The sequence below is a fragment of the Marmota monax genome, unplaced genomic scaffold (assembly GCF_021218885.2).
Source record: "Marmota monax isolate L192 unplaced genomic scaffold, Marmota_monax_Labrador192_F-V1.1 WCK01_AAM20220418_F8-fsc00017, whole genome shotgun sequence".
Taxonomy (NCBI): Eukaryota; Metazoa; Chordata; class Mammalia; order Rodentia; family Sciuridae; genus Marmota; species Marmota monax.
In genome coordinates this window covers 15870441-15892809 of record NW_026695241.1, presented here as the reverse complement: position 1 = coordinate 15892809, position 22369 = coordinate 15870441, and the positions used below count along the sequence as shown (strand labels likewise).

General features: G+C 37.5%; 1 protein-coding gene across 29 annotated transcripts in view; it reads left to right on the top strand.

Annotated features, from left to right (window-relative positions):
- Nrxn3 (neurexin 3) overlaps nucleotides 1–22369 on the top strand; it is a 1577562-nt gene that overhangs the window by 1414094 nt on the left and 141099 nt on the right. For 17 of the 29 annotated variants that reach the window (XR_009226397.1, XR_009226396.1, XM_058577831.1 and 14 more), the window contains 2 exons: nucleotides 12140–12229; nucleotides 17223–17530. Coding sequence is in view for 27 of the 29 variants with exons in the window: in XM_058577831.1 (XP_058433814.1) it covers nucleotides 12140–12229; nucleotides 17223–17530 (398 nt within the window). In the remaining 2 variants the exon portion in view is untranslated. The remainder of the gene's footprint in view (nucleotides 1–12139; nucleotides 12230–17222; nucleotides 17531–22369) is intronic. The other 12 variants (XM_058577846.1, XM_058577829.1, XM_058577845.1 and 9 more) reach the window with 1 other exon arrangement.

The window sequence follows — 22369 nt, the reverse complement described above, 5'->3', positions numbered from 1 at the left end:
CTCAGAAAAAGAGGGCGACTCCTTAAGACTCCTCAGGGAGACTTTGTAGAGTGAGAAACCCGTTCTTGGTTGGGTGGGGGTTCCCAATAGCACAAGAAGTTCACAATTTGGTCTGTTTTTACTAATCTTCTGTCCATCCTCATTCAAATTGTGATGGGAGGAGGCCAGGTAAGAGGTTCCTTGTGCCCTTGTTGGCTCTTCTTTTTATTACCCTTGAAGTCAACCTCTGCCACTCTTTATCCCCTTTCCTCTCCTAAGTCTAAAACTGGAATCAGAGATGTATCAGTCTTTCTCTATTTCTTTGCCTTTTCCCAATTCCCTCAGCTATACCTTTTTCTTCTCATAGGAAGAACATTATTGTATCTCTTCCCTTGGATTTGACAATTTTCTCCTTAGAAAGAGGAACAGGGTTAAGGATCAGTTGTAGGAACCCGAGTCTCCCTCTCTCTATCCAAGGACCCTTAGAGCTCTTGCAACACAAACTCCTTTGACTCCAGAGTCAGCACCAACTCTCACCTCCTGCCAGGACTTGATGGCCACCCCCGTATGAAAGGGGGCACCATTATTGCTCAGTTTCTCCATCCTTCCTAAATTTCCTAGATATAATTTAGTGTTTGCTTCATATAAAAAAAAACACACACACTTTAAATTGTTCTTTTTTTATGGGCACATATTTCTGTGGTTCACATAGGTTTTTTTTTTTTTTTTTTCTGTCCTGAGCTGGCTTGGGTAGAGCTACCTAATATGAATAGCTTCATTCACCTTCAGGGGCTCTGCTGAGATAGCTGAGTTGGCTGAGCAAGTTCAAATGGACGAGTTTTTTCTTCTTGTGGAAGAGGAGCCTACATCAGCCTTCTTCATATGGCAGTCTCAGGCTGTGGCAGCAGGAGACCCTTAACACCAATACCGGTACAAAAATGCTGTTCAGCTCTCTGCCCACATCACCCTTTGCTAATATGCCCTGGGCCAGAGGAAGTTTGGCAGCCACCCAGGATCAAGAGGTGGAAAAAGAAGACTCAGCCTCTGGTGGGAGAAATGACAGAGACCCACTGCCAAGGGGTGTGCATATCCAGATGGGATTGTAGCTACTTTTCAGCTTAACGCTGTAGGAGGAAGGAAAGGCTCTGGTTGGGATAACTCTATTTCCCTCTTCAACTTTCTACTCTCATCCTGAAATTCAAGACTCAAACTGAAGTTGGAAATTAGTGGCTTCCACTGAGGAACTGCCTTTTCTTTTGTTTTTGAGCATGGTAGTTTGAAATTACTCTTGGCTCCTCCTGCCATAAAACAAGCCTTCTTTTTTTTTTTTTTTTTCATTTTCCTTTTTCCTATTTTTCTCTATGTATCTGATCATTTCACCCAAATTGAATTAAATGCTTTGTAAAAATTAAATATCTATACATATTATCATTGTTTATATTCTCTTTTGATTCTCTTCTTTATTAACAATAAATCATTTTATTTATAAAATTTATTATGTGAGTATAGGATATGCTCTCCTTTTCTTCTTCCATTCTTTTTTTTCTTTCAAACACAGATATGTTTTTAAAACAGTCCTATACTAATCCTTACTTCCTCCAGATATTTCTCTGAGCTCAACATATTGTTGTTTATCATTATCCTGTGTTTGTAGTCAGATTTAAGGCCATGCTACAATTCTCACAAACAAATCAATTTGAATTAATTTGCCAAGTAGAGTTAATGAGGCATTGTATGAATTCGAGATTTAACTACTGCTTTCCCTGAGGTCATTTCTTCACTGGGAAAATTTTGATTCTTATACCTCATTGCAATAGTATGTATCTGATCTTTGCATCTCTCACTAAATGATGTGTGTCTACCAACTGGCTTATTTTTTTTTTGAAAAGTCTTGGAAACACATGCAATCAAACAAGTAGGCATACAGGCAATTCTTCAATTAATACCTCTGTGGGCAGAGAATAGTCGTGAAGGTCTGCACTCTCTGATGCTTGCTTATACTAGGAGTACTATTACTAATGAAGTCCTAAGTTGAAGTTTGAGAAACATCAAATTAGGGTAATTATATTTCTTAGATGAACTTTGTGGTCTCCTCAATCTTAAAATTGTGGACTTCTCTCGAATTAAAAACTATAAGTTCCAATGAATTCTATTCCCATAAACTACCTTGTGATTCATTAGAAGACAAGAAAACATTTACTAAAGAGGGAACTCAGTGGTTCTGTGAGCTCTCCATTCTCTCCATGCACATCTTTATCCTTCAGGTTATGAGAACTTATGGAATAAAAATAAGTAAAATTTCCACATTCCCCCTCAACAACAAAAGGTGAGGAAATGGTACACGAATTTTTTAAAGAAGCTCAAATTTCTAGGTCTCAGATGAATAACCTTCCAAGATGCTTATGGAGCTTTCGCTCCAAGCTCTTGTTAATATTCACTGAGAAGTAATCAGTAAGAGGAAATCAGAATACAAAACCAATTTGGCAAGTATCCTAAATTTTACATAGCATAAAAGGAGAGTTCTCTTATACTTGGGATTTATATTAGAAAAATTCTCAAATGTTTCATTTGAGAGAAAAATTGGTACACATTTAACTATATTCAACAAAGAATCCGGTGATGTCGGTGATGTCTGAGAACTCACATGGATTCATCAAAACATGTGTTAACAAACTAATGTAAATTTCCCTTGGGTTAAGAGTTCTATAAATAATCATGTATGCATACTTCATTTCCCCTCAAAGGGTACAATATAAGGAGAGAATGAAGAATCCTAAAGGTGATATGCCCCTGGTTCATCCAGTGAAGTCCCCTAGTTACTCTTTCTATTCTTGCATAACAAGTTACTCCACCACATCTACTGGTTAGCATAAATCATAAAAGTCCCACTTATAACTTCACAGCTTCTGTGGGTCAGGATGTGACAGCAGCTTAGTTTACTGGTCCTGGCTCCAGACGTGTGATGAGTTGCAGTCAGGATATCAGCTGGGGCTATTGTCAGCTCAGGGTTTATCTAGACCTGGGAAATCTGATAGCAATGATGGATCGCTCTTGCGGATGGTGACAGGAAGACTCTGCTCCTCTCTGGATTTTATTTTTGACTTCTTCTTTTTTGGCCGTTGTCTTCTCTGGCTCAGATTCTTGTCTTGTTTACATCTCCGTAAACCTTCTTTATGGTGTGCTCCTACTTTCCTCAGCATGAGGGGTCCCAGAGAGGCAAAGAAAACATCTCAAGTGCCTTTTGTGACTTTTCTGTAAGTCCACATTATGTCACTGCTACCATATCCTGTCACTGAGAATCATGTGACTAAGTCCAGCCTACTGTCAAGGTTGGAGGATCAACTCACTCACTCCTCACAAAGAACAGAGAATTCGTAGACATTCTAAGTCTGCACCATAATCTTCATCTTCTGCAAAATGTTTCATTAAAAATATATGATTATTTAATTTGCTGATGACATAAAGCTAAGAGAGGTAACTCTTTCCAGAAACAAAAAACCTGGAGGTAAACATTTTCTTAGCAGATGAGGCTGTTATAAAACAATAAATAAATAAGTAATACTAGGATCTTATTGAAATCCTGCTTTGAAGTTCAAAAAGCATATTGCACGACTGCCCAATGTTTGGAGGAAGCAATTCAGCTGGAAACTCTCTTGGGTTTTAGTTGGTAATGAGCCAAGAATGTAGTTGTGCTGTGATGCAGTCATGTGTACAACTGTTGCATGCCAGTATATTAGCCAGGCCACAGGTGGGTGGTGCTTGGAAGTGTGATTCTTACTTTTAGATCCTTTGATAATGATGTACAGAAGGCTCTCAACTTATGATAGTCTAACTTACATTTATTTTTTGTGCTTTACTTTACAATGGTGTGAAAGTGATATACATTCAATAGAAAACTTACTTTAAATTTTTCCTGGGCTAGCAATATATAGTATGATAATGTCTCTTGATGGTGGGCAAAGGCAGCATGTGGTAGTTTCCAGTCAGATGCATGATCACAAAAGGAAACACCAAACACTCTCCAGTATAATATGCTGCTGAGCTATGATGTTCAGTAGGTTAGGTGTATTAAATGCATTTTTTTACTTATTTTCAGTTTACAGAAGGCTTATTAGGATGCAAACCCAATGTAAAAAAGGAACTTCTGTATTTGTTGGTAGACATGAGATTCAATGTTGGTTTATGCTATAGTTCAGATTTTTGAATGTCCCCCAAAATGCTTATGTATTAAAGATTTGGGCCCCACAAAGTCACTATTAGTAGCTAGTAAGACTTTTAGGAGTTATGGCCTTATAATAGGTTATTAGATCACGGAGGGCATTTCTTGAAGTAGATTGTGGGACTTCAGAACCTTCTTTTCTCCTTCCTCTTTTCTTTTGCTTTTTTGCCTATTGAGGTGAGTGGTTTTGCTTCATCATGTACTTCTGCCATGATTTTCTGCCTAGTCAGAGGCCAAAAAAATGCCTCCACCTTAGCCTTGAACTGGAACCTTTAAAACCATGAGCCCAAATAAACCTTTTCTCTTTTTAAGTTAATTATCTCAGGTGTTTTATTATAGAGGCAGAAAGCTGACTAACACAGTTAAAAGACCTGTACTTTATAAGCACCAGAGATTCCATAAGATATAAACAGAAGTATTACTATGGCAAAAGTTAATTGTAACACCACAGATATAAATGGTGGTGTGATTTTCTTATTCATAAGGAAGAAAATATTCACGGGCTGCCTTATAAAATGCCCTTATAAACTTTCTAACTGCCTTCGGAATTGTTTGGATGCACTGACTTTTAAAAATCAAATATTCTAGCATTCTGTCTTAAAAACACTGAGTTCGGTGTCCTCTGCTTAAACAGTGAAAACCAAATATGAGAGGAATGAAAGGAGATGGAGAATGGGAGGGAGAAGGTGGGTTGACAGAAATGAAAGAAACCAACAAGACGAAAGTCAAACAGGGAGATCACAAGGTGGGTGGACATACCAGAATGCAGGGATCATGGGAAAGAGTGAGTCCTGAAATAACACTGTGGCTTTTGCAACAAGGAGGAATGAGTGATAAGAGGAAAGGCCCCTGGGGGACTCTTGAAGAGATCATATGTCAAATGGCTGAAAAGAGAGCATTAAAGCTTTAATTTGAAAAGGAAATTTGGAAATATTTGACACTGAAAATTGGGCAAGGAAGTAGTTTCTGTTGAATTTGCTTTCTTTTTAGTTTAACTCTTCTGAGTCAGGTACTTTTTCTAACAAAACAATAATCGCATATTGAGAATTTGCCTGTTGTGGGCTTTCCCACGTGCTTCACATAAAAGTCCTCAGTTCATTCCCTCACAATCCCACGTGGCAGTTATTACAAAACCTATTTTACATATGAAGACACCATAACTTACAGACACAGCCAAAACACAGATAAACTCAGTGTGTTTACCAGAAAGTAACCAGACAAAATCCAAACATCAAAATTGCCATGTCACCAGGTGTGGTGATGCACGCCTATAATTCCAGTGACTTGGGAGGCTGAGGCAGGAGGCTCGTGAGTTCAAAGCCAGCTTCAACTAAGCCACTCAGAGAGACCCTCTCTCTAACAAAACATAAAAAAGGACTGGGGATATGGCTCAGTGGTTGAGTGCCCCTGGGTTCAATCCTTTGTACCAAAAAAGAAAAAAAAAATTGGCTTGTCTATCAGTGCATATTTGAGATTAATTATAGAAGGAAAAAAAGTGACAATGTTTAAGGAGGCAAAGCAATTACAGTCACTTTTGTTGTTGTTAATATATAGCTTGTCATTTTTGAGGGTGGCTCTTAAGTAATGAATGCTAGGTAGACCTATCCTAAAGAAGAAAGTTGCATTGAAAAAGTGCTTGAAAATATTCTCTCATACTATGGGAGTAAATAAAGATGTGGCAATTGCCTGGATCTGGTTTTATGAATCTATCTGGGATTCAAAGTATTCTCCATGGATGAGAAAAGTGAGGGGAAACTAGGAAAAATGAGTTCAAGCAGGAACTTAATGTTGGCCTCAAAATCCAGAGAAATAATAAAGATTGGTGAAATATGCCCTGATTATTGAATCAAGGAAAATATTCCTTAGCATCATAACACTTCAACAGAAAAAGCTCTTTTGTTTATGTTTAAGATATGAAAGAGTTCTTTAGTATTAACGTGTGTGCACGAAATGTCCCTTGAATAGCTGAATGTATAACCCAAGGGTTCTGTCACTAACATGGTCCCTGTTCTCATCTCCTAGATTGAAAGATACTAGCACATGAGGAGTGAGTGTTCGTGGGCACATCAGTGAGAGGCCAAGTTCAAGGGAGATATAGATTAGAGAAGTTCTGGAGGACTCTTCAGGCTGGATTCCACTCCTTTCCCACCCTCCCACCACATAGTCTAGTTCCCTATTTACTAGGAGAAAGAACTTTCATCTGGAAGCCCTAGATTTTTGTTAGGAAAAGATATTGAGAATTAAAATTCCCACTCTCTTCTGATTCTTTTAATTCTTACCTGAATTATTGCATTTAATTTATTTAAAACCTTGCAATATAAATATTATTCTCTCTCTCTCTCTCTCTCTCTCTCTCTCTCTCTCTCTCTCTCTAAGAAGATGAAGGCTTCCCTAGAGTAATTGCCCAAGTTCACAGAACTGGTAAATGTATGAGATAGGATTTAATCCAGTGATCAGGGCACTTTTCACACATGTTGCTTAAAGAGTTCAACTCCTGTGGCCCAGGCATGGTGGATCCATGCTATGACGTTGATATAGGAAGGAAATGGCATGTCCCAGTTTACTTCCATTTTGAAACATATCCAGAAATCTTGTGGAAGTGGACCTCATCAAGTTAAGTCAGGGTCGGCCTGGGTGATCCACACTGCTTTCTGGGGATCCGCATCTTGTCACTTAGGAAAAGTGGTTCTCTTTGTTCAGGGAATCACTTAAGTGAGTCTAGAAAATCTCCCTTACTTAATCATGCCCTTGTGTTCTGGGTCTATTAATTTACTTCCCCAAGCTGATCAGTTTTCTTTTCTTAGAGATTAATTTCTTTACCATGACATGCTAAAGGATCAAGGCTCCCTACATATAAATGGTTCTTTTTTTCTTCTGCCCCAAAGGTGTGTTGTGAGGATTAATGAGATGGTGCTTATAATTGCATTTTGAGCCCCTTGGATGAAAGGCACTTTGTAAATACCAGATATTAGTTCTTCGCTGGGGTCCATCCATCACTTACAAGTGGTCAAACAATCTTGATGCCCTTTGGGTAGCACACCTCCCTGTCTTCCTCGAAGAGGGACACTCTGAGCCAGTGTAAGGAATGTGGCCAGAGCCAAGCTCACAGAGTTTCCCCAGTTCCTCCTCTTTACTGTCATGCATTTGCTTTTAAACTCACAAAGTGTTCCTTCGGGACAAAGGCATGTCAAGAACCTGTGAACTGCCCTACTCCTTGAGCCTGCTCACATTGATTTCCTTTTGCCTCTGGCTCTAGTACATAGCATTTGATCTCTGATTGTTCATTAAACTCACACTCTCATTTTTAAATGTCCAGAAAGCAATAGGGAAAACTTTTCCTTCTTTTATTCCAGGGCTCAAAACAAAATAAAAAAAAATACCTCTGGCATTAATTTTATACAGGTAATTGTCTTTACAATATTCCTATTAGCATCACATGCTTGACAATATTTCAGATGGTATTAAAAGTCCACCTGCAAAAAAAACATTTTTCTGTCAGGCTGGTGCAAATTGCCAGAACCTTTAAGCCACTCTTCCTCAACTTAGCAGCAGTATATCATCATTACCTGTGGCTGAACCAAGAAATCACATTTGTCAATGCCTGAATTGCTCTTTTATTTTCAATGGTCTTAGAAGCCCACTTGTTTTGGAAATGGAGTTAGCTGAGTATAAGTTAGGGGATGCAAAAATACAAAAAAAAGCAATGGCTGGAGATTTGGGGGATATTTAAGATGCTTTATTTTCTATGGCCAGTTGATCTTTGCTAGACCATCTTGTGAGGCCAAATGAGATACAGTCATCTTGAACAAAGACCTGGTAAGATTCTGTGATCATGGAAGCCTATCAGGGAACCAGTATGCTTCCTTTTGATCATTAAGAGGGTTTAATCATATTAATATTAACAGTTGAAATAAAATTGGATGTTTTTTATATTTCAGCTTTGCATATACTCTCTTATTAGTCTACACTAAGTCCAATAGTAAATTGAGAAATGGGAAAACCAAGGCTAAATGACTTGCTCAAGGTCACACAACTAGTCAATGGCAAAGTTAGAACTGAACACCAGATTTGTCTCTGGATCCCATGGTCTTAACTCTTATGCTATTTTGATTATAGCTTGGAGAAAATTTGTATGACTTCTGATGAAGTGATGTATGCTTAGACAAATAAAGTATAAGAATAATACTGTGCTGTTTTCAGTTCTTCACTTGAAACAATTTTTACTCCTTTGGGACTGTTAACAAATTTAACATCCTCAGATATACTGATGTCTATTGGGGAACATATTCAAGGTTCAATTTGCTTTTCTTGCCTTTCTTCCTCCATTTCCTTTTCCTTTTACCTTAAATGGATTCACCCAAATGTAGAAAATGTGAGATAGTTCTGCACAAAGGTGCTAGGTGTATGAACCAGTTGGGCTTTAGGAATTGCAATTCAGAATGTTCTGCAATTTGCAATTATGTAACTCCACAGTGCATAGAGTACATGTCTCCAGGTGGTGAAATACTTGATAGCAAAGCCGATCATCCCAATGATAATGACCGTAGGAAGCCAACTATCTGAAAAATCTCAATTCTTTACTTCAAATGGAAGAGAATAAACAGTAACACAATACAACACACACACATACACACACACACACACATATTTTAAGTTGAATATACTGTGACTAAGATGTTTTCCAAGATCCAGTCCATGTAAGTGAATGTCAGATTTATACAAGTAATTTAAGAACTATTTGAATATCTCTGTACAATTGAAGTATCTCTCAGTGTGTTTAAGAACTTCAGTCATTATATATTTGTTGAATTAGTGACACATTTATACCTTTTTTAATGTCATTATGACATAACTTCCCATAAAGCCATTCTTTCATGAATACAGCTTTATTTTCTGTTAAAGAATTGATTTCACTCTTTATTTAAAGTTTCATACTGGTTGGTATATGAAATGTACAAATGAATGTCATTAAGGATTTAACAAGAATATATATGAATTTGATGAGGTTTGTTCTGCTTTTGGCGTAGTCCTCTGTATGAATTCTCATATGCTGAAGGTTGTTTGCTATTCAATTAATCTAGGGAATGGGGCTCGGGGCAAATGAACTCATTCTCATGCACATGTTTCTAAAACAGTTCTTACTAGTGTTTGAGATAAATTAGAATAAAAACCAACAAGAACATGAAAAGAGACTAAGAACAATGTTAATGGGGCAATTTAACTCAGTTTGGTTTTCCAAATGACCTTCCATCTTTCACAACTATTATCCTTAGTACCAGATGCTATCAATCTGGTGTTGAAAACTTAAAATATTTTTCTAAATGTCTTTAAAGCTAAGGTGGAGAAGAATGACTCTCTTATTTTTGGAAGGGTCAAAGGTTAAATTGTGGCTATGCTGTTCTCACACCATATCACTTATTGATCAACATAATTAACCCTTTTTCTAGCCTGTGCCATGTCCCAAAGTGATTTCCAATGGTACTTTATGTCTCAAGAGAGACTAGGTGGCAGGTATAGGTATATTTCAGAGGGCCAAGAGCCCTATGTTTTTGAAGGGAACAAATCAACATAATTAATTAATTTGGTTCAAATATAACCCTGGCAATTTGGATTTTGGTTGCTTCTAGTTCTGCCTTGCATGTTACTAAGAATTTGTAGCTTTATTTTTATTATTAACCTCACAAGACATTTCCACTGTGAGTAAATATAGTAATGAAGGTCATGGCTGTATTTAATGTTAGAACCAAAAATGATAGAGACAGAAAACCCCAATGTAACAGAATTTATTCAAGGAGAATCTGGTACAATCCAGTTGTCATTTGAGTATAGTATTCCATTTAAGTATAGTTTTCCATTGTGCTTAAAACTTTAGAAGGTGAATGACACTCCTCACCCTCTCTATTACCTGTGGGATAGAATTCAGAGTTAGTGATGTAGGTTCTTTTCAGGAAAGTGCATGGTTCTTTTCTGTAGAAACATCAAAGAATTTACCTAAATTTATTTCAAATTAATAGAATTCTGGGTTTGCAGATCTACCAGGGAGAACCATTATAATGATCAGTAATCAGTAGCTATATTAACAGGTAAAACTAATTTCTCTCTCTCACTATGTACCTACTGAAACACCAACAGGTTAAGTTGCCTTGCCTGTCACTCACCTTCCAGTTCCTTTTTTTTTTTTTTTTGGTAAGAAATGAAATTATCCACTGCAAGTCAAAATTATTAATTGTTCTTTCTATTCACGGCAGTTTTCCTTTGATATGCTAATATGTTATGTTTTATGCCACCCAGAGAGGACTCCATAGTATAGCCTGGAAACACATCCATAGTTGCCTCTTCTGTAGCCTTTCTTATTTTTTTTTTAATTTGAGGGTAGAATGATGATGAGTAATCATCTTAAAATAATTTGTTCAATGAAGAAATGAATGGGGAGCCAATAGCCCCCAGTATCGCTACCCTTTTCCATCCCATCCCCCCATACATGCAAGCAGAATAAAGGTCCTAGTGAGTCACACATGGATTCTTCTCAACTGATGATAATTCCTATATAGAGATGGCCCTACAATTGAAATGCCATGCATGCCTCTGCTCACTTGGTCTGATGCTATATTAAAACTTAATATTCTTTCTGGCTTTCAGACTTCTTTGTAAATTGTTTCCAAGCAACCTGTTTTGAGATTTTTATTTCATTTTTTAATATTGGTAATTTGCAATGGAGTTCCCTAAGTTCCGATATAGGGCTATGAATCAAAAGTGATGAATTACAATTCCCTAGTTTCTGCAAGATCAATGTGAGGTTGGCTGACGAGACAGAACAGTTCCCAAAGCATGGCTTCATTATTTTGCTATTTGAAGCATATTCATTAAGGGTGAATCTCCACAACACCACTCTCCAAGTCTCTCCTAATTAGAGAAACCATCCAGGAATAGCAATAACAGTTACCAAAGGAAGAGGGGGAGATGCTAGTCATTAAAAGCATTATGTTTTAGCCTTGAAACTAATTAGATATTTCATGTTTGGAAGAAGTGTTCCTAACAGGCTTTATGAATAGATGTTTGTTCAGGAAGAGATTCTCATAGAAAAAAAGAGAGAAGGTGGGAGGGAGAGAGGAAGAGAGAGAAAGAATGGGAAAGAGAGGGAGGAAGGACTAGGTAAACTTACAAGTCAGCATCTCTCATAGTAATGATTTTTAGGTGCTAAAAATCTGCATAAGCTATATCGTTACACTTATAACTGCCTTTATTTCCAGATATTTATTTGGAGTTCCTCTTTTTTTAAAATATGTAATGACCTGGGACAAAGAGAGATCTAAAGAGTCACCTTTACTCCCCTACATATTTAACACAGATGAGGAGGTGCCTGGATATCCTTTATGGAATTAGCCATCTCCCTCACACATAAGGGCTGATTTTGTCGCCTTTGGCTTCCCTCTGCCAAAATGTACAACTGCTGCAGATGCTTGAGAAGGGGAGATGGGGGAAGGACTCAGCCCAGGCTTCTGAGGGAGATGAGGTAGAGTGATGGTGGAACATGCATGACGGAGAGGATGAGTGTCCCCTGTCACATGTGACATTGATCTGGCAGGTGAATTACTCACAAGTCAAAGAGATCCCCATGCCTAAATTGGCCTGGTTACAGTGTGGTTGGAATAAGACGGAAAGAGTGAAGGTAAACCTATTTCTGTAAGTGGCCATACCTTGCACTGGTCCCAAACCCACGCTACATAGCCAAACCATGGTGGAGCACAGCATAGCCGAAACTAACCTGACCCCCAAACCTATCATCCGAGGGCAGAGTGACTTCAACTCCACCTCTACTAAAGATAAATTGATATCTATCTCTAAAAACTTCATAAAACAAACCAAAAACCTAGGATGTTTTTTTTTAATGACTTATTGACTTTTCAGATTGTTCTTTAAGCTGTTTTTTAAACTTTAAAGGCAACACTGATAATGAACGCTTCCAAATGGTAAAACAGAAAATCCCCTTCAAATATAACCGACCCGTAGAAGAGTGGCTGCAGGAAAAAGGTAACCGTCGTTAAAACTTTCATTTTAAAATCATTTGATTCTAAACCCTCATTTTTAAAGCCTGCAAATAAATGTTCCTTAAATGATAATCGCCTGCTGCATAAATGACTGTTTTAATTTTCATTATAATTTGTGTCAGCTTCCACCTGCCATATGTTGATAAATCATGCTATAATACATTGCCATTAAAATACAGTTAAAGGGACTAACATCTAGCCTGCTATCAGCATGACAGCCACAAACAAGAAATTTCAGGAACCTCTTAAAAAAAATGTATTATGGCAATTTAACCACTGCATGACATTATTTGTTAATTTGTTTTAAATTACCTCTTACACCGAAGCTTTCTAAAGAAATTTCAAAAGTACTTTTTAAACTCATATCTCGCGGCTGTTTTGATTTTCCTAGTTGTAGCATGGTTAACGAAAAAACCATAGATCCACTCTTAGTAGCTTAAACTGCTTAAAACAAATGCTATAAGGGAAGCATTGTGTTTTAACGTTTGTTTTTAAACAAAGAAAAGAATGAATTTTGCTTTTGCATTCAAACCTGCAGAGGCAAAAAAAAAATTTTGTTCTGTTTTATTTTTTTTATAAGAGATTCATTGCATCCTAGTTGCTGACAGAAACCAAAAACAAAACGAGGTTGCTTTACACTTTTGTTGTGTGATACCTTTGTGTGTTGAATGTTTTATGCAATGAAAGTGTAAGTGGTCAAGAAAACAAGTTGGAAAGGAAAAGACTGTGCAAGGCAAAATAGCAGTTTCTAATTTGCTGAAGGAAACAACCACTCAATAAAAGAGGGCAGCGGTTATAACTCACATTAGAATTTTCTGTGTGGCTTCTCTTGCTTAGGAGATGAACCAGTGTTTATCAATGAAGAATATCATCTATCTCTGAGGAGCTATGTACTTTATTTTTTCTTGAGCTCTCCTGTCTCAAGACCTCAACCAAGCCCTTACAATTTGCAGAGATTTGATGGACTTACATATGAAGAGCAACTAGGGATATTATGTGGTATGCAACTTAAGCAACAAGAACTACTGCAGCTTTAAGATGGGTGAACACATTCAGACCTTTAAAAAGGATAATCCTCACCAGGTCTTAACTGTTTGCCCTGTTTTGAAAAAAAAATGTGGTCTAATTAAAAATAAATTAAGAATAACTCTAAAAAGCATATAATAATTTTGTTTAGTAATCACCAGCTCATAAAGTCCCTTTAACATTAAAGACAATGACTGCCTCACTTTTCAAAAGGAAGGGAGAACTGGATGCATGTCTGAGTCTCATGTGCCTGAGAGAACTTTTTTGTTTCTTTCAATTTTATGTTAATAATATTTTATTTTACTCCATTGCCTTTTGAAGTCTAAGTTTAATAGCATGCCAGGCATTTTCATTTGTATAAATCATTATAAATTATTAGTAGACTTTGAGTTTTTCTTATGATAACATCATTATCAGTTGGCTTTCACTTAGAAGGATGCTTCAGATACCCAAATTGAGGGTTGGGATGGGGGAGGCGTGGTTGAGGTGGGAAGGAGGGAGGCATCCTACCTTCTTAATCAAATATACATATGGGTTACTGTATGCAAATAATATTAAACAGGCTCATTTGCAAACTGAGGTTCTCGTCTATCAGTTATTTTCACTGGTATTCCTTATTTTTTCCAATTTGGGTAAGTAACATCTATTTATTCTATTACTTTACCTCTTCCTCTGCCTAGGTAACTTCCCTTGCAAAAAGGATAGAAAATATATACTGAAAGACCTTGTAGAGACAATGAATATGAAAGGTAAAGATGGAAGGATGATTAGACAAACACTTCAGGAAGTACTCGGAATGTCTCTGGAATTATTTTTATCACTGGGGAAGAGATTTGGGTCATAGCATTCCCAAGTCTGTTTCCGGCTCTGTCTACTATTGACTGAATGTCTGACCTTAGACGATCCACTTAACCTCTTTATGTCTCAGATTTCCCATCTGAGGAGAGGAGAAATAATACTGCCAATTCCCCAAGGGTGTTCTGAGGTTTAATTAATTAGTCTTTGTGCAACACTGACTGGAGACGTGCAAAGATTTAATTTAAGCGTATGTGGACTTGATGTCGAAATGAGGTAACAATTAATGACTTCCAGGAAGATGAGCACCTGAAACAAAACAAAAAGTCACTCCTGTTTTGATATCACAGTCATAATTTCACAATATTCAGACTAGAATGTGTGTGTGTGAACACACATGTATGTATGGTGTATGTGTGTGCATGTTTGTTTATAAATGGTCATCTAATAAAAATTGATCAGAGGAAGTGAAAACAGTGTGTATAATGAGATCTGCCATTGCTTTTGAGAAATCCAGGACAAATGATGAAAGGCAAACTTTCTTGTCAGTCCTTCCCATCCTTCATGGGTTCGCATATTAATGACATTTCCCACTTATCCACGAGCTCCTGCTTAGCAGGGAGAGAGAAGTCAATCAGAGGAAGGGTCAGTAAGAAACTAAGTATGTTCCACTCTTCCTTTAGGGATTTCCAGCTTTGCCATTGAAGTCCTAAACCAAGGTACATAGGGCTAGGAGAAGGTTTTAACACAAAAAAGAAGAGCAGATCTTGCTAAGAGTAGACCATAAGACAACTAAGCAAAGAGAAACCCCCACTTTTCCAATGGTGTGAGGGGAAACTAAAGCACAGGCAAACTCTTCTTTCTCACCCCCACCCCAAATGACTTTGTTTGCGAAAAGGCATCAGTCAGAACCCTCTGGAAAAGCAGTGTAAGCCAACAGTGAAGCAGCTATTTAATCTTCATGTCCCAAATCATGTCTTGCCTTTCCTAATTCTTGGGTTAGTCTCAAATAATCATAGATCACTTTATGGAGTGAACCATAGCAAATGGATTGAAGGTAATCCATCATTTCCAGCCAATTTAATTCAGCACTAAATTTCAGTTTCCTCTGGTCCTCTTCTTATTTGTAAGCATTGGCAGAATGAATACTTCCAGGAAAATAAGTTGAGAACCATTATAGGGGTTATCATTGTGAAGTACTTTCAAGAATATTAGAATATAGAGCCTTGAACCTATGATCAAGGCTACTCAACCGCTAACTAATCACCAGTGCTGGATTTTTACGAAAGAAGGAGAGAAAAAAAAATATGAACAGGCAACAGCTGTGTACATGGAAGAGCTACTTGACCCTGGGGCCCTCTAGGGTAAGACATTTCACCCTAGAAATCTTCTGTTAATCAGCTTCTTATAATGTTTAGCTGTTTCAAATGCCTATAGTAAGTTTTGGGCTCTCAGGAAAATCTGTTGTCAAGAATAAACCATAAAGAGATATGAACTTTGGGCCGTCACTCTCTATTACTATACATGATGCATGTATATACAGGACACTGAAGGAATTGATTAGGAAATAATGGAGATCTATTAGCTTTGTTCTAATTGCACCCTTGGGATGCGGAAAATTCTGCTATTGTGGAGGCCAGCAAATGCCCTTTCTATGCTGCAGAGATTTTATAAAATACAGCAGAATATTCTCACTGTAATAAAGTTCTCTGATCAATTCTTCAGCCTCCTAAATGGGCATTATTTATAAATGATTCTTGAGTAATAGGACTTAGGAGTTGCCCCAATGAGCAAAGTTGACTCTTGTCTGAAGAATACCCTCTGAGCATACATACTTACCCTTCTCTGTCACTTCCTTGTCTCACATTAGTGTACAATGAGAAGGTATTCCACATTACACACCAGAAATTCAAGATGGCATAGCCTTTAAGACTCTGTGATAGTGGTAGCTGTTAAGATTCCAAACATCAAAATATTATACTATTATATTTTAAAAATATAAAAAATTCAGAAGGGATATATCTAATTCCATTAACAAGTATCTTTTTTTGTTCCCTTTCTCCATATGAAAAAGCACAAGGAACCAAGAAGGCCTTAGCATGTTGCTGTCATGATAAATTACAATGAGTTTTCAAAATCTTTTTTTTTCCCTTCTAGGAAAGATCTAACTTGAGACAATTTTTTTTAAATAAATACAAATAATTGGGAGTAAAATTTGTTCCATGATTCCAAACTCTATTCTACCATGATTTTATTCTAATAGTTTTCTTTCCACAGAATTATAAATAGTCCTCAAATAGAAACTCTAAATAAAGTAAACCACAGATATTCTTCATCCCATTAACATATCTCTATATCATTTAAAGAGCTTTATGACTCACTTTCTTCATAAATACATTTTTAAAATTCACTGATTCTAAAGTTTAGGAACTTTATCAATGCCTACTTATTTTCCATATTTTAGGGAATTATTTAGTTCTATGACCATACCTCCAATATAAAAATATTGGTATATATAGAAATATACTGCAATTATATTGTTAAACAAAAAAATATTGGCAGGATATTATTCACTAGGAAATTGTGTATTGGGCAACTATTAGAATGTCAATTTTTTAAGTATGCAATTAATCCATTTAATATGAATTTAATTTAATCATCAGGCCTAGGTTTTTAATTCCTTGCTACCAGTTACCTCACTGAGTTTTTGTTTGCCATATATAATTCCTTTAGGTTGTAATATTAATTTTTACCTTAAACAAATCAAAGCTGTAGGCACATATTATTTTTTCTAATCATTGCCTGATTTGGATATTTATGTTATCCACTTTTTAAATAAATAGAAACATTCAAGAAGACTGAGTTATATACTCAAGAAGACTGACATGCCTCTCATCACTGAACAAAGATTTCTTCATCCTTCAAATAAAAAAATAAATAAATAAACACCTGATGGTTCAGGATTTTCAGCTAGACAGCGGAAGAGATAACTGTAATGAAATGTTACTTGCCAATGCTGACATTGAATTTTGTTATCCATTTTCCCCCTTCATTTGCTGAAGGAAGCCTGTTTTGTGCCTGATCCATTCAGACCAGGCAAGGTAAGGAGAGAAAATATATGGGAATAATAATGTTTCCTCCACCCAACCCACTAGGCCGGCAGTTAACCATCTTCAACACCCAGGCGCAAATAGCCATTGGCGGAAAGGATAAAGGACGCCTCTTCCAAGGTCAACTCTCTGGGCTCTATTATGATGGTTTGAAAGTACTGAATATGGCAGCTGAGAACAACCCTAATATTAAAATCAATGGAAGTGTCCGACTGGTGGGAGAGGTCCCATCCATCTTGGGAACAACACAGACGACCTCCATGCCACCGGAAATGTCTACCACAGTCATGGAAACCACCACCACAATGGCTACTACCACAACCCGCAAGAATCGCTCCACAGCCAGCATTCAGGTAAGCCTTCTTCCAGGTATTAGTTACTTCTGTACCTTTGCCTTTAAAACCTTACTATTGTGGTCCATTTTCTATATAGTTAAAGATATTGAGTTGTTATAAGAAAGATGCCTGCAGATGCTCATAATAATAAGATCCAGTAGTAGAACAAGATGAAGTCACTGGTAAAGAAGTTATAAAAGTCTTTAGGCACTCCTAGGTTATTATTCCTATCGTATTTTTCACTGAAATGGTAAAGCTGTTATTCAAAATGAGCAATGAACTACACTTTTAGTATGAAATACTCCCTCCTCTTATTTTATTACCTTTTCTTTTCAAATAGCACAAAGGGAAGAAGGCAAAAGGAAAATTTGTGATCATAGAAAACACTATATCCTAGCTCAATTCTGTTCACATCCTCCAGATGGCTTTGCTGGAACGTGAATTGTTCATTATTGGGGCCAATGGGTACCATTAAATCAAGGGCAATTGGAGCTAGAAGTTCAACTAATCCTCATAATATGCAGTCTTTGTGTTTGATATTAAGTCTTGATTAATTACTTGTCATTTTTCGGTCCATTTTGTTTCCTTTGTATTTAACCAAGATACTAATTACATTAGAAAATGTGAAGGTTTGAATTTAGCTAGGCAGGAAGCCCTTAGTTTTGTGGTAAGGATTTTGTTTTTTCACTTTAAAGTAATTATATCCAAGCTAAAGCTTAATACTTTGCTGACTCCCTTGGCATTTCATAAATCTAGTTAGTAGGGGGTAGGAGGTTAATCGAGTTATTAGCTTTAAATGCTCTGGCATAAAATAAGACATTCCAATTACTAGTGGTGAAATCACCCTTAGCCTAGTTAGTGTTCATAGAAAATGTAGTAGATCAGTACTTGTCCCTTCTGTTTCTTAGTTTTTAAGACAGAATCAAGGAGTCCAACTGAGTCTTTGTCACCACCCTTCCATTGACTCTGATGGACATTGTCAATTTCGTGTTAACCATCAATTAAACTTCCAGTTTTCTGAATTAAGTATATGTGAGCTGGGTAGAGATCAGCACGTTCTCTTCCCTTTTCCTTTTCTTTGAGCAGAAATTCAGATAGCTCCTTACCTGACTCCATAGGAACAACTTGAAGCTGTACATGCTGATGATGTTACCAGTCAATTTTATGTGTTTTCCAAAGGTTAAGAGTAGCAGTCTTATAATCACACGTGCTGTTGCATGCATACCTATGCACATGCTGGAAAGAGAAAAATACTGCTTCTCTGCCAATATTAAAGCAATAACTCCTGACACCTCACTCCACTCACTGAAAAGAAGATAAAAGGCAATATATATTTCTATTATGACTCTCTATAGCTCAAGAGTAGATCTGTTTATTGTTGGTGAAAGGATAGTTCTGTTTGCACAGGACTTGGCAGACTTGTTTTGCTTCTGTCAGAATACATTCTGCTAACTCTGTGGGAAGCAGAGGAGCAAATGGCTTTTTCTTCGTAGGAATGGCTGATCCTGTAGTCCTTTTTAAGGCCAAATTCTCACTGACCGCGGGAGGATTTAATCTTACACAGGGATTCAGGGACTAAGCCATGGTAATTGTCGGTTTTTGGCCTTCCCTCCTGTGGCAAGTACATAAATGGGAGCAGATTGGGTGAGTCCCTAAACTCTTTCTACAAACTAAGAAAGTCAAGGATTTGGATAAAGAGTGGATTTCAAAGTGCAGAACTTTTGCAAGTAACCTGGGGTCTCTTGGAGGAGGTGGACATCTGGAAGAGCCCCCTTCGACAGCTTTTCTCTGGTGTGTGTCTCTTTTCCTTTGAGTCCAGTAATAATTGAGTTACATTTGCATGCCTTTCCTTTTACTTCTACCAAGGCCATAAAAGTATATTATAAATCTATTGACACTCTGTTTTTAAGGGTGTGTAAACACATATCCTTGGAGGAAAGCCAATAGCCTTGCAGCATGGATTAGACTAGGGTAGGGAACAAAAGAACTCTGGGATTTTTTTTTTTTTTAAAGACAAACTAGAGGAAATAATGCTGAGCCAAGGGTTTAGGACGTTTTTTGCTCTTGCCAACGAGCCATAATAACTCAACCATGTGCTTCACAAAAACTTGAAAACCTTGAATCCAAGCCTATTCTGGTCTTAAGCATATTCTATAGATCACATCAAGCCTAAGTTGGGACGGAGGACACAGAAGCCCTTGGAATCAATCCAGAGTTTAGGACAATTCCAGGAAGACTATGGAGACTTTGAGGGAGGAAGGTCAGTTCCAAAAGCTTCAATTTGCTTGTATGATCTAGCTCATTTTCTTGGATGAAGAGGTCTCATAAAACTCTGATCTCAGGGAGACACTTTAGAGGCAGGGGGGAAAAAAGTAGGGAAGATTGGAATTCATATTCACCAGATCCATCATTCATTTTTCATCTGTGTGAAATCACAGAACATTTTCCAAATGATACTCTATTGTATCCCTCTTTTGCTTTGATAATATTATTAAAGTAAAGTTGTCCTAAAATGAGTCTCTTCTGGGGGAAAAAAAAATAAGCATGTGAGCCTACAAAAAAAATGTGGCTATTCAAAACCTATTGGTTCCTTCTTAAAGCTAGTACTAAGAAAACCTCATTTGAGGAGTTCATTTCTGGTGGACCTTGCCCATTGTTGATTTCAGATCAAAGGAAACCTGTAAAGTGCTTTCTGTGCTGCTCTTAACTGTGTGAGAATGTGAACAAGTAGTTCTTAAGCTGATAGAGCTCTTCAATGCTCTGGTCTCCCAGAAGTAATTGGTGCTTTGATCTTTCTGATATTCTAGTTTGCTACAGTCCTGAGTGTAGAATTGCTTGTGAATGACATGGACTATGTTAAATTATTCAGGGCTTTTGTGTCCAAGCATCTGATCTTAACCCTATACTAAGAAGTATCCCTCTTTGTGCTCTCAGAAAAAAAAAAAATTAAGGTAAACATTGATAAAGAAGGTGTGTGTGTGTGTGTGTGTGTGTGAGAGAGAGAGAGAGAGAGAGAGAGAGAAAGAGAGAAAGAGAGAGAGAGAGAGTTCTCAAGTAAAAGATCTGACACTTAGTACATGTTCAGGAAATAAATACTGAATAAACAGAAATCAAAACAGGTTCATTATCTACCTTACACTCATTTAACAACTGAAAGGAGAGTAGCTTGGAGAAAATTTTCCTTCTAGAATAACCAGGGTCCTTGCACATTTTCTCCCCACTGGTTAGGCTATAGCTTTATGATCTAGAACATTTATGTGGAGCCAGATGGCCTGGTTTTAAAATCTAATTCATTCTCATATTAGTTAAGTGACCTTGAACAAGTCATAGGTTATAGATAACTATTACCAAAAAAAAAAAAAAACAAAAAAACCAAACTTTCCCATAACTGGGTGGCTTAACACAACAATCAGTCATTAGATCTCGCAATTTGGTGGGTCATAAATTTGGCCAGGGTTCAAGGAGGCAACTTCTCTGCCCCTCGAAGTTGACTGGTAAAGTTGACTGATAGCATTCCATGGCTGCTCTGGTTTGATGGGTCTGGCTTCCCTCATACACCTTGTGTCTGATGAATTTACTGGAAAGACTGGACTTGGCTGGGCTATTTTGCCTCTCCATGTCTTCATGGTCTCTCCTGCAAAGTAATCAGTCTTCCTTCAGGAGGCTCAGGGCCCTAGAGAGAGTGTTTCAAGGGACAGGAATTAGAGGTTAGTTATTTCTAGCCTGAGTCTGGGAAATGTCACAGTGTCACTTGTACCATACTTTATTGGTCTGCTCCCAGGGCTTCTCCAGGTACAGGAAAGGAGATACGAACCTCACTTTTCAACAGGAGGAAAAGCAAGAATTTGCCTTCAACCTAAGTTGACTGCATTGTAAAATGGGGAGGGCACAGTGTCTATACCATCTGGTCGTTGTAAGGATAATAAGATGAATATAAGTAAAATGTTCAATACAAGTATACTATGAAGAGTGAGAGTGTAGATGTTTTAGCCATTCTTATTATGTTCTATCCTCTACATTTGGTGGTTGAGTCAAACAAGAATCTACCTCGGAAATTGGTGTTGCTTCCATTGACAACAGTAGCTATAGTTCAGACTGGAGGCTACAAGGTTTGGGCGACATAGGGATTTGAAGGAGACTCGGGAAAAAATTTAGAGGCTGAAATTAGTCCTGGAAAATCAAAAGTATTTATGATATCAGCAATGGACTTCTCTGACATCTCATTACCCATCTTGAAGTTTTCTTCTATTTTTAAACCAAACCAAGAGTTCTATGGGTCTTAAAAAATAATGTTTCATTATGAAATCTATCTATTTGCACATATTTTGGGGATGGCAGAGAAGAGGAATCCAGGTCCCTTTTCATCATGGATTTCATAATCTGTAGAAGGCTAGAGGGCTTGATATTAACCATCAGTATGGGTCAGTGACATGAATGGTTATGTGTATTGGGAGTGAGAAGTAGCATATGAGATGGTCTTGCCAGATCTCGTGTATAAGGTGGGTATGGACCTGGGCCTTGTAGGATGAATACAACTGGACAGGTAATAAGGGAACAAACTCTAGATTAGCCAAATATCAGAAGCTACATTAAGAAAGTCAGAGAGAATTCCTGGGAAAGAGAGCAATTCTGGTTAGAAATGACAGTGCATAGTTGCAGCGTGTGAGGGACAAGGGGTCCAGCTTTTGAGAGCTTTGGCCTAAACCTCCCCCAAACAGACGAGGACCCAGAGGCCTGAACAGAATGGGATTCCCTATGGGACTTACTGCTGGGGATTCCCAGCAATTGCACAAGCTCATTTACTACAGCTGACTCAGGTATGGGCCAGCCGCTACAATGACTTTGATAGATCAGCTT